This window comes from Lineus longissimus, chromosome 9 (assembly GCF_910592395.1).
Source record: "Lineus longissimus chromosome 9, tnLinLong1.2, whole genome shotgun sequence".
NCBI lineage: Eukaryota > Metazoa > Nemertea > Pilidiophora > Heteronemertea > Lineidae > Lineus > Lineus longissimus.
Window position 1 is genome coordinate 626594 of NC_088316.1, and position 12850 is coordinate 639443.

At 42.0% G+C, this 12850-nt stretch overlaps 1 protein-coding gene across 1 annotated transcript in view; it reads left to right on the forward strand.

The window, feature by feature from the left end:
* Positions 1-12850, forward strand: part of LOC135493473 (putative carbonic anhydrase-like protein 2) — a 96069-nt gene that overhangs the window by 55554 nt on the left and 27665 nt on the right. The window contains exon 2 of the mRNA XM_064780836.1: positions 9164-9211. Coding sequence (XP_064636906.1) covers positions 9164-9211 — 48 coding nt within the window. The remainder of the gene's footprint in view (positions 1-9163; positions 9212-12850) is intronic.

Sequence of the window (12850 nt, forward strand, 5' to 3'; positions counted from 1 at the left end):
TGAACCCCCAGACGCCAACGACAGGTGTCAACATATTTCAGCCTATGAATAAATTGATGGCTGTTTCCCCTTTGACGTCCACAGTGAATGAAATTACAGAACGGCGCTCAAAATCAGCGCGGGGAAAGAAAACTTGAGCAAACTCGAGACCCTGGGGAGCAAAATCTCAGGAGCAGCTTATAGAATCATGTTGTGGGTCTCTGGAGGGTCGCAGCGGCAAAGTTACACAAATTGGGATTTCGACAAACATTTAACATGGTTAAGTTAGCCAGCCAGGTTATCTGCTTATTGTTGTGGGTTCTTTTATGAGATTTGTCATGTAGATTATGAGTAAAATGAATGCAACTCCACACATGCCTGCGGGGACTTCGGAGAAGGTTCTTCTCCGTGCCATGTCATCGAAGTAATACCAGAGGTCTAGATGTGAGTAGGCAGTATATAAACTGTTTACCTGACATGGTTAGCAAGCATGGTGGGCTGCTGACCTTGCTTAGCTAGCAGCAACTTAGCTAATAGACATCGCAATTAGAAACCATGAGTTTTTCATTCTAACACTACAGCTTTTCGCCCCACGACATAAAACATGTCTAGCCATATCACCATGACCAATGGCATCGGCCATCCATCTTGACCCTAAAAATCTTTGATATTGCAACTACTTTCGTACGCTGTAGCGAGCGAGATGCTCCGGGTGCAAGACCATGAGAGCCCTGATCCCGAGAGTCAGACTTTTGCTCGTATCTCATGAAATACACGACTAACAGACAAACAAAACCGTGTTTGTATCGCGTGATGACCTATCCCCGTGTTTAATGAAATGCACAGATGAAATTGTGAGCGTTATGAGAATCAGCGCAACGATAAGACCATTTGGTACACATGTCACCCCGAGGATCTCCCAACTCTGAAACCGAAAAAGCAAATTATAGTATCCTATTACGGTCCCCTTGAGAGCGCCATCCAAGTCTGGCATAACAGGCCATTTTGTGAGCGTCCCTGCGCAGCGTCGCCTAACGATATCAGGCTTTCTATAATCTCGTTGCATTCTGCTTTGCGATGAGAGCGACGAGGCTGACGTGAAATGCGATGCCAGTTGGTCAATCTAGAAAATGGCGGAGGACAGGTAAAGCCGTGCACAGTGGGTCAGTAAGTGAACAAGGAGTCAACAACATCGTACAATAGTTTTTAATGCATTCTCCTCTAGAATCAAATGGTGTTCCTCCATCGAACTGGGAATGCTGTGAAACAGTTATGGTCTGTTAACTGTAATGAGGTTTGCTCAAAACTCCGCAAAAGCAAAGCAATTATATACATAATGTCTTATTGTTTTGCTTTTGTTTAAACAAACCATCAAAGCAGTCTAGTAGCATGCCGAGTAAGACCTGCTGGTATAGGAATATCAAACCATGATCATAAATTTCAACCAAAGCGACAGAAAATGAATTGAACTACTGGTAATCAAAATCTTCTTCGTCTTCACAAGACAATAAAACTTACTAAACGCTTGAATTCAAAGAAACTTCAGCGTTGTCTTCGACTGATCGGAAATAGTTTATCATCTTCGGTACTTTCTTGGATGTGCCCTGCGTTCCCGTTACATAAATCACTTACAACCGTTGACACTCGATAATGGCGAGAACTTGGTAACTGTCATGCAAGCAGTTTGTTTATCTATCTAATCAGTATGGCGCTATTTGTGACAACGATGGACGCAAGCACGTAGTCTTCGGGGACATTCCGGTTCACACGCCATGATTTTGGGCCGTTACTGCTCTGGTACGTGGTGGACGAGTCCCTCGTGGGCCGTGATGGCTGGTGCTGGTAGTGATGAATGACCGGGCGAGCCAATCAAGGGGTCGATACATTCTAGTATGTCGTACAACAGTCGTCATCCATTACGTTGCTCGTTACTCGTACCAAAGACCTATTTTCACATAATATGATATGATATCGCTCAGGCGGAGCTGTTGATATTCCGCCCAAGACCTCGTCGAGGTCTTAGGTCCAGCTTCGCGCGGCGTTAGGTTACCAGAAACCTCCAGCTACAGCGGTGCCCCTCATTGGCAGAAAACATTACAGGTTCCATTTCGGCTCTTCCAACTCTTCTTATCCTCACATCCACCAAGAACCCAAGCCTTTTATGAATATTTCACAGATTAACCAGATAGGAAATGTAAGGCGAAACTTCGAAAAGGCAGTCTCTGGGATCTTGTTAAAAATTCATTCGATCCTAGCCCCGATTGCGGACGTATCCGCATATGTATCATATTCCTCGGATTAAGGACATGATGGCTACAACGGGAGGCATTTTCAAAAACGTGGGTTGAAAAGTAAACTGAAGCTTAGAACTATACTGTAAAGAAGAAGCGAATTCATGAGCAAAATTTTACTGGTTAGCCAGCTGCCATCGTGGGTTTTATAAGATTTGAGTGGAAATATACCGGTTTAAGATGAAACGTGGGCGAAAGAACAGATTCTACTCATCCGATTTAGCGAAAACGACACCGGTGAATGCGTATAACTGATATTTTCTTCTTTCAAGATTGGGCCTCTAAACCCCATGGCAGTTTCGTAGTCACACCTAAGTTGGCTCTTCAAGGGAATTTAATCTAGGGCTGCTCCTTAGCTTCTGATCATATCAATCTGATGGCGGACGCAGCAAAATCCTGGCAATTCAGCAGTCCCTTGGCTGAAATCTAGAAGTGAGTCACGCACTGAAAATATGTTGTGTCCACTATAGAAACCATTTCTGAATCAAAAAAGAAAACTTGTTCAGCCTGTTGGTGAAACCTTTTCTCAGTCTCAGGGAAAAAACAACAATCCCGTGACACCGTTATCATCGGTTACGTTTTCTTCTTGTCGGCTTGATAGCGATTTTTACACCAGAAGTCGTGACCTGAATATTAAGAGCAAAAACAAAATGATCACTCCATCATTGCCATGTTAAAAATCGACCAACTCGCGGCAAAGCATTGTGATTGTGGCAATATATATCGACTTCCCATCAACAAAGTGCAAAAACTTTATTATTGCGGAGGTCACGATCCGCCATATTGGATTACTTTGACAGGTGACAGTCATGTGACTTCTGTAAGAAAGAATGCTGCGAAGATTTCGGTAACTCCACAAGAAATAAAGCATTATTGAATCATAAGATTCACATTAGTGTCGCCATTATCAAATTTCCCATTCAATGAATAACAAAATGTAGTATCTAGCATCAACACACATTTGTTAATTACAGTATATTTTGTCACATATCAAGATAACTATAGAAACTTACGATGTCATGAGTGCATCGCGTTGTATATTATACAACACACGAACATGCCAATACGTCGTCGTAGCTTCAAAGTATATTAGATTTACCTATCAAGTTACCATATGTGAAAAGCTAGGATTAACTTTGTAGAACTGTGAAATGGATCGTTAATGCGTTTGTAAATAACATATAATATTGCAAATGGAGTTCGCATAGCAGCATCACCGATCGCGACAGGTACAGACCAATAATCGAGGCCGATATTCCGTCATCATGAAAACTCCTCTTGGTCTTGTTGGGAAACACATATCCATTGTCGGTATGGAGTATGAGGAGATGGAGAAACAAACCACTTGCAAGCTATAGTCAAGTTTGGCAGTTTTCTTCTCAGACTGGCCACGACTCATACACGTATACACAAGAGGGTGGATGACGTCTCATTGTCAAACCTGCAACAGCTGCCTTGAAGAATCGATGAAATGATTCTTTTGGTTCTTATTTTTGCGTTGTTTGAAACTCTCTGAATGGTTTCAGTTGAATTCTCTGAAGAATTGGGATAGAGTGTTTGCCGGTGTGGCATTTTGGTTGTGTTGATTATTTCAATGTTTCCATACAATAGACAAGAAAGAACACGCCGACCTTTCAATAGAATGAAACAGTATAAAACGTGTCACTCTGTCATCAGCGTTCCCAAACAATGAGGGAAACTCTCAGAAAGAGCGATGCCGGCTTGCTAGCTAACCGGCTTACATTATGATCTACCCCTAGCAACAGGTTATCTAAAAACCATTCAGATAGGGAGAGATGGAAGCACATTAGAAATTGACAATGTTCTATCCGAAAGAAAGAAACTTCGCAAATGTAACGGGAGTAAGATCTTCGCCATTCCTTCCTTTGTCGTGTTTGTGTGGCGAGGCAAACTTTGGGAAGTTTCTTAGAGTTTGTTACATTTGCCTGGGGCTAAATAGTTGTTTGAATAGGTATGGTATGGGTTCATAGGCAGTGGGGATTGGATTATGGAAGAAATGAAAAAACAATTTTATCAAATGGCAAAGGATGCAACCTGCATGTTCTTACTTTAAGAAATTTAGCCTTAAAAACTGAGATTTTCTCGAAAGGTTGAGTTTTCGCTTCTCGTATCTGTTTAACTTTGTATAGCCACGGAGGGAATTGTTGACTAAAAGCCATCCAGTAAACGTGTAAACAGTAAGGAAAAACAATATATGAAATGAAATTTGAAAATTCCGCTGGTAATATTTTAAATTCTGACCATCACCCAGCCAGCCCCCGGACAATGCACTTCAAACTGTAACCAAAATATTGCATAACTTGGAAAACAAAACCATTGGAAAACGGATTATATCGGGGATTAAACCCAGGTGCAACTTACATTGGTAATCCGACACGTATTTGTTGAGTTCATTTCAGATGCTTGAAAATAATGTATATAGCTTCTGGGATGATTTTCTGATCGCGAAACACATGTTATTTCAGACTGTCAAAAAAGGTGTCAGCTTCGAGAGCTCTCCCGCAAATGCTGACATCACTTGTTTGTGACTAACGTGAATCAAAACGAGAGCTTGCAGAACCTCTCTTTTAGGACAGAGAAACCACTCAGTCCGCTCACATTTCATACGATAAAATCCAACCTGACAGTTTACGAGTGATGGTCGACTGTCGTATCTAATCCTGTCATCATAAACCGCCTTTTGCTGCCACGAGTTATGCATGTACGATCTCCTCTTCAGCGTGACTTATAGCACAAGCGAAGATCACGCAGTCAGCATGCAGGACTAATATGGATTGACTTGAAGCATTATGGATCATTTCCAGAAGGTTTCAAGTACAATCTTTTAGGATAGCTTTTTCGTCATTGGTAACAACGTGACAAATGTATCACTCAGAAGGACATACATCTTTTATATCTAACCAGACCGTGGTTAAGTAACAACATTTAGAAGGTATTGCTTTTCATCGGCCTTAGTCTAGTTCTATCGCCATGCCCCGGGCAATATGAAAGTACATTAGGACCTGGTTGTTCAAAACAAGTTCATAACTAACTGAAGATCTGCCGTCTCCGCCGAGACGAAATCCTCCCCGTCAATTTTCACTCTGAAAGGCATGAGACCAGATGAGAAAAGCCGTGGAGCTGAACACTGTGAGGCAACAACCCAACAATACACAGTCATACTGATTAATTTTGAATTGAGTTCCGATCGCGATCCATCTTTTTTTGCACTTTTTCCGTATTTGAAGCAAGGTATATGTGCATTAAGCAATTACAGAGCAACCTTGAAGGTTGATGAAAACAGAAAAAAGATGGAAACGGTTGTGATATTGGTTAACTTAGCTGTCAGGTTTATTATGATAAAGCCCGAGGTCATTGGGTTCCTTGGATTCAACTCGCCACTAACCGTACAGCTGCTGTGACCGTTGAAATTACATTCTGGCAAGCTTTAGCCAATTTAGTACTTTACACATTCAAACTCGGCGAATGCAGGCTCAAGATGAATTCGTTGTCCCTTTGAGCGACCACCATGTCCATATTGACGACAAAGTTGGTTCTTCATAAAAAAAGTCATTTGCTGCGGCCTGCATCCCCGAGTCCTGCCTGCTTACCCAGCCTATCTTTACGACCGGGATGACAGCATTCCCCACACGGCTCACGGCCTAAGACAGTCTAACCAACCAATTACTAAAAACATCACTAGCTACTTCAAGAGATAACGTGGAGCACTTAGCTAATTACACATCTCAAACTGACGGAGACGAAAGTACGGTCATTAACGCACACAACGAGCTTCTAGTTTGGTGATGTGACGATCGAAAGGATTTTATGAGAGAATTTTGAAAAGTTTGGAACAAATCACTCTGCATGCTAAGCTAGGCTTGGCGCGATTTTTTCCTCAACCAACTTTTAATTTTCCTCGGAATTCGAACGTACTTATTCGAACTGATGATACAAGGTGAGCAAGCAACTTCGTATTTTCCCTTTGAAGGAGGATGCCAAGCAGTTGGTTTCATGCTGACAATACAGTACGGTGAATAACAGGGCTACCATTTTCCAATAACAAGTGGTGAAAGGGCAAAGCCATAGAAAACGGCAATGGAGTATGTTTATGACAGACAGTTATCTGTAACATCCGTCTAATGTTGCTTTTGTGTCTCCTTTATCATGGTGCGATGCGTCCAAATACCAAAACCACAGTTAGAGAATTATCTCTTTATTGACAATGTCTTCCTGTTTCTCATTTTCTTTCTCATTTCTCGCTTTGAGGGACAATCGCATTTTGCTTATTCCAAAAAGCGATAGACAATGTCTATCATTTCTCTTAGCAAACTGTCTTCTTCTGTTTTTGCTGACAACAGCACTCGCAGGCCTACCTTTCTCGCGGTTGCTTTGTGCCGCTGACAAAGGGCGGTCGCAGATACGTATAGGCGAGTCTATACACGAGATAACTACATCCAATTCATACCAAAGGGAGAAACAAAGCGCTTTTTTGCTGTATTGACGAATGTAAAGGTTAGGATATCAGGTTTTTAGTTGGGAAAGAAATCATTCTTATAAAATGCTAATGTCAATCGTTTAGGACTGCATCACATTGTCGCTAAATATGAGAGGAATTACCAAGAAATGGCAAATTTCAGCAAGAGGTGCCATGAATAAGAAGATGTCACCATTAACAATGACGTTATCTTGTCCAGACACTCATTAACCGGTCAAGAAGTGATTCACGTGCCGGCAGTTGGCGAGGAGTCGCCATCCAGCGCGACCATTCTTCCCCGCGGCTATCCCTCAGAGAGTGCTTCTTTATTGCTGTACGTTTATCTCATCATCGGAAGGAAACTGGCGCTTTGGGCGAATTGCTCTACTTTATGCTACACTCTGGAGTAATCGCCCAATAAAAGTAGTGCCGGAAGATGTCACATCTCGCGTGACGTAACATAGGTGGTTAGAGTATGATATTTCACAAATGTATGGTGTTTTCTCCCTCCCGTACATGGACGTTTAGTGATTTACAGGTTGCAGTTCATAAACGTTAGGATAACATAAACAACTCAATTCTTGAGTCACCAGAAAACCATCCATAAAGAGAGACCCCTTATCTTATTTTTCTTCACTCGATCAGGAGCCGGGTTGTTGCAAAAAGTAGTGCATAGATGTCACTTGACGTGGATCGATTCCCTTTATTAGTTTGTAGTTATTGTAACCAGTCGGACGTTGGCGTAGGACACAGAATAGAACTGCCACAAGGCCTGTGTAGTTGTGAAATCTACTTTCACGGTATGTGTTAGTAGTATTGAGCTCCACTCCAGTGCAACTTTTACCAAATTTTAGACAGATCATTTGGCCCAGATCATGTTTGAAATAAAAATATGTGTTCTACGTTTTGATCAACTCATAGATTTTCTAGTTCACAGATAAACTCAACCAGCCATGCCATTTCTACCTCAGAAACTCACGCAGGTGAACTTTGTCAAGTTTTGTATTCCAAGGCTGATTGCTAAGCGCTGGCGGCTTCACGCCCCAGGGGAGAGTAACCGAGAAGAAACAGGAATGCTTTGCTTTAACGCCACTTAATGCACACTCAGTGAGTGAAATCCAACTCACAGACAAAGATTACTTGAATTGCTGCCAGTTGTTTGAAATTGAATTTGAAATACCTAATTTTGGCTATACTAACTTTTCAGTACGCTTTTAAACTCAAATCGAAGGTCACCTTCATCTGTCAAAGAACATCAAGTACATTTTCAGGGGACAATAATCACTGTTACACGGGCGGTTTTTACCTTTGTTTATCTTTCTTCAGGAAATGTACATTAATTTACCATTCGATGAAAGCAGAAAAACTAAATTAGAAAATGTAACCCATATAACAAACTAATCGAGAGTTGAATCGTTCAGCTGTAGGTACCATCTAAGAAATCAGCTAACCCAACCATGAACATCCATTTCGCAATCCAGCCCTTCCCATCCCCAAAGCTCGCAGTGTACCCCCGGGTGCGATAGAGAATTGTAAAGCTTTCTCGCATTCAAACCAACACTGATGGAATTTCGCCGGGGAAAAACAATTACGGATATCTTACAACTTTGCACTGTTAGCTTAATTGAGTAATTTAGATGGGTTAGTGTATTCCCAGGAGGTTTTACACAATGGTGGAGCCAGAGTCTTCGTTACCAGCTTCACTGAGCAAATTACTTATCCAATGACAATGTGATGTTTGCGATACCAATCTTAGCCCTGATGCAACGTTTTTAATCGTATCTATAATACAAGACCGTCTAAATCCTGTCATTGTCAAACATGGCCAGAAGCCATCGGAACAAAGGCAGCAGTATCAATTACATAGTTGTCTTAGTTAATGCACATACAATGTATCTCATACCGTGTGAGTTGTACGTAACTCGGGAAGCTTCATCCCCAAGATGTTTCCACTTTTTATGATATGAGTTGTTCGTTATATTCGGCTTAGAGAAATACACTTTCTTTGACAAGTTGTCAACTGAGCGAAATGTGCGTTTTGCGTGCCATCTATTCATCCTTATAACTATCGTCTCGACTTTGCTGCAATATATGTTGTAAAGCCACCAGGAGGGACCTTTCCCATCGTCTTGTGTCATTGAGAGTTTCCACCAAGACTTCACCAAGAACAACAACTGCATCAAGCCATCTTACAAGTGTCCTGCCCTTCTCCCCTTGCCACAAACTTGTCCCGGGCGCCAGTTCAGCAGCTTCTTGGGGAGTCCGTCTTCTTCGATACGGACAACATGTCCGTATACCAGCGGCGACAAGGCTTCACTTTGAAGAAGAGTGATGCTGCCAGTTCTTCTCCTACTCTCAGTGGACAATGTAGAAAATGAAAACTTGTTCTCACCATGCCTATTTTTCTATTTTGCAGGTCTCGGTTCTATTTGGCAGTCTTGGTGGTCATATGACGGCATCTCGGGTAAGATAGTCTTTTGCCACCTTCGCTTGTTTTTACATTGTAGCAAACTCTATGCTTTGCCATTGATGACAGTTTCTAATGTCTGCTACAACAGTTTACTAGCAAGACGTGAAATGTTGAGTTGTATATGAATACACATAGGTTTGACATTTTTTCATATCGTTTTTGTCCCTTGTCGCGCAGTTGAAAGAATACAGGCCCAGCCCAATACACGGTCTATTGTCTTATAACAAAGCCAGCTCGCACCGAGACCTAAATGACTTCAGGCCCAGCTCAATACACGGTCTATTGTCTTTGAACAAAGCCAGCTTGACTGTTGATATCAAAGGTTTATCAGGGTAAATCTTGATAACAACGACCCCATATAACAACTCTCATGGGGGTCGATGGCCTTAAACAGCAAGTGCAAATAAAGGCAATGTTTCCATGTACAGGATCGAAGGACGATGTTATCGATGGAGTCTTTGGAATCATTTTAACACGAATTTACTGGAAGTGCAGGTATGAACTTTTAACGATCGTCCAATGGTGTAGCACAAAGTCCATGAATCTCATAGCAAAGACATAGATGATAAGATCCATAAGACAATTATTTGGATGGTGGTGTTTACTATCATCGACCCCTAGCGCCCATGGCGATGCTGCAGTCGCCGAATTTTAATCTGCGCTTGCAAACTTCTACATGAGCTACAAACTAAGTCCATTATTTTAGACCAGACTACACCGGAAGTAGACAGGTGGTATCCGGACCCTTTGCCGCCAGTGCCGGACGTGCCTCCAGCTCAAACCGTCCCAGTGCGGCCCCCGTCACTGAGCCAATATATCAGTGATAGGCAGCACATCCTCACCCTCGGGGGATGGGCGCTAATCAATGCGACGGTAGCAGAGGAATATGTCCAACATGCCCCACCAAATAATCAATGATTTCTATCGTTAATTTGAAACATTCACCCATTATAATTCTGAGTCATGGCGTGATACCATCATTGTTGGTGTACGCCTGGTCATTGATTCTAATTTGACCACATTCGGGTGTGCATCAGCCAAAGTTCGCTCAAAGCAAAAATACAGACTTGATATGTAATCAATACTATAGCACCTTAAATTCTGACAGAAGGGAGCTTTCGAATGATGGTTCCTTTCCCATAGCTATCGCTCCTATTGGTTGGTTGTTACGGAAATAGCAACGTCTCTAAACCTCACAATTATTGCCTTCTTCCCGATCGAAACTAAAGGAGCATAGAGCAGACATGAAACTACAGTTAGATGATAGATTACCCTCGGCCAATTACAATTAATGCAACGTGATTGACATTGGATCGATTCGAACATCGTGTTGAAACATTAGACTGGTGACCTCTGGAGCCGAGGGATTCGGCGCGAGACAAATCCGTTGTTATTTTCGTGGTTGCAGGGATGAAAATCGTCGCTGAGCCGAGACCAGTGAGGGAAGCGCCAATCACGGTGGGATCACTGACCTCTGTTGGCGAGGGATGAGTCGAGATACAAATCTTTTGATGCTCCATGCTCCCGAGGCAGGTCATTTGTCATCATACACATAAAGCTATTTTTCCTATGGGATGGACGAGGTCGATCCACTGTGTCGGTAGTGTACAGTAGAAGCACTGTTGTAAAAGCTGACTGCTTCGTTAGACCTGGGATATGGAATAATTGCACTTTAAGATAGATGGGTATTTTTGGATTAATCCAGCAGACTGGTCGACTTGGAGACTCACACTACCAATATCAGATCAGAAACCAAAGCGAATAATCGAAATTGAACGATTTCTATTGCAATATATCTTGTTTCAATTACTTAATCATTGTCACAACTCGGAAGAAATTGCGTCAATAATATAGCCATTTTCGTTGGATTATTATGACACAGATGGTGTTGGGTTTAGTAATTAATACCATAATTCGTTAATTAACTGCAAGTGGTTTATCCCTCGTCTTTCCCTGGGTCATCAGAGTGCAGATACTTCACGTATTTGGCTTATCATAAGCGACAGATAGCAAATCCAATATGGCGGCCAAATGACGTCATACGAGAAATGCCATTCTTCACGATCATACGAGCATCACCCACGTATCTCATGCTTCCATTTTCTACCGGAAGCCACCCTCTCTTATGTACGGCTTATTCCTCGCTAATGAGAAGACTATTTCAAAAGTATCAAAAGAAAAAAATCATCTCTGCGTCTGTGGACGGAAATAGGGGCGTTATCAAAGGCAACAGAACTCTATGAATGTCTGGCGGTTTTTTGGGAGCGAATTTATAAGACTTTGTATATTGTATGGCAATTCTATTTAACGTGGTCAATGATATGCGGCTTTACATGCATGTATACAGCCCAGCTCCATGGTAGGTCTTCTTAAACCGAAGCAGTGCTATGATACACAGGCAGATAACGAATTAATGGTGTCAAAGGATTCCGTCATGTGAACTGAATGGAGCTTCATGACAAGACACTTGAGACTTTCGTAGGTTTTACTTGGGCGTTCGTAGGGGGTTGCGAAACCTGCCTATTGGACGCTCAAACGTGAATGAATTGGTTGAAATAAACCGTAATGAAATCTGCGCATTGTGTCCATGCAACAATTCCGCCTGCAATCTAAGCTGTCTCGTTTGATTATGCAACCCATTCAACTTCTTCGAGAGTTATTGACTTAGATCCTCTCCAAGTGACTAACCACAATCACACAAAAAACAAATTGTCTAAATTCAATTTCTAGTATCTCTTGAATCAACTGAATGATGCGCCATTTGTATTGTCATTGAGCACTTCCCATATAGTTTGAAAGCTGTATAGCGCGTGGCTTCAAGTGCTCTTCATTCTGGGAGTACAATTTGTAAAGCTTTCAAGCCTTCCAGACTGAAGAGCGCCTAATCAATATGGCCGCTGGGGCAATATCAATACGATTCGGCGAGGTAATAACACTAAACAAAAGTTATCAAAACCTCTTACTAATAACATTAAACCTAGCGTAATCAGCCGGAAACCTTTTAATGTAAACTGTACCTTATCTTGGTGTCGCAGTGAGGTTGATTGGAGATTCGGCTGCAGACGACCCGTCAAGCAGATGATTGCCCGCCGTCAATTCGTATCGGGGTTTACAATGAAACGATATGAGAGCAATCGAAGCATTTGTTTTGGAATCAGTCATGGCGCCATGATTTGTCAATATTGCTGCGGATTCATTGGTCAAGGAGAGCAGACGACATCCATCAAGATGTTCCGAGATCCTGTAAGTGATGTACCGCACGCGAGTGAATGCACCGATAGTAAAATTTCGTATTAAGTTTTAGGGCATGATGGGTAGTTGAAGATAAAGTGGGTGTCGAACTCTTGACTGGATTCTACGTATGTCTACAGTGAACAGAGCAGCAGACGACAGCCAGGAAGCGATCATCAGTGCAACACAATTATTGCACTGATAACCAAAATATCGGTTGATTTGTTTCCATTGCTGATACAACTTCTTTTTGTTTGTTTGTATTTTCTTCCATGGAAATCTATTGAATTTCAGTTTTGCTTCATCTCGTCTAAATGCATACTACTAATGCATAACTCTACTGGAAGATGCTGTGCATGCGGCCGATGCGCAATGAAAAGTCACTCTTAAGGAATCCCGCTC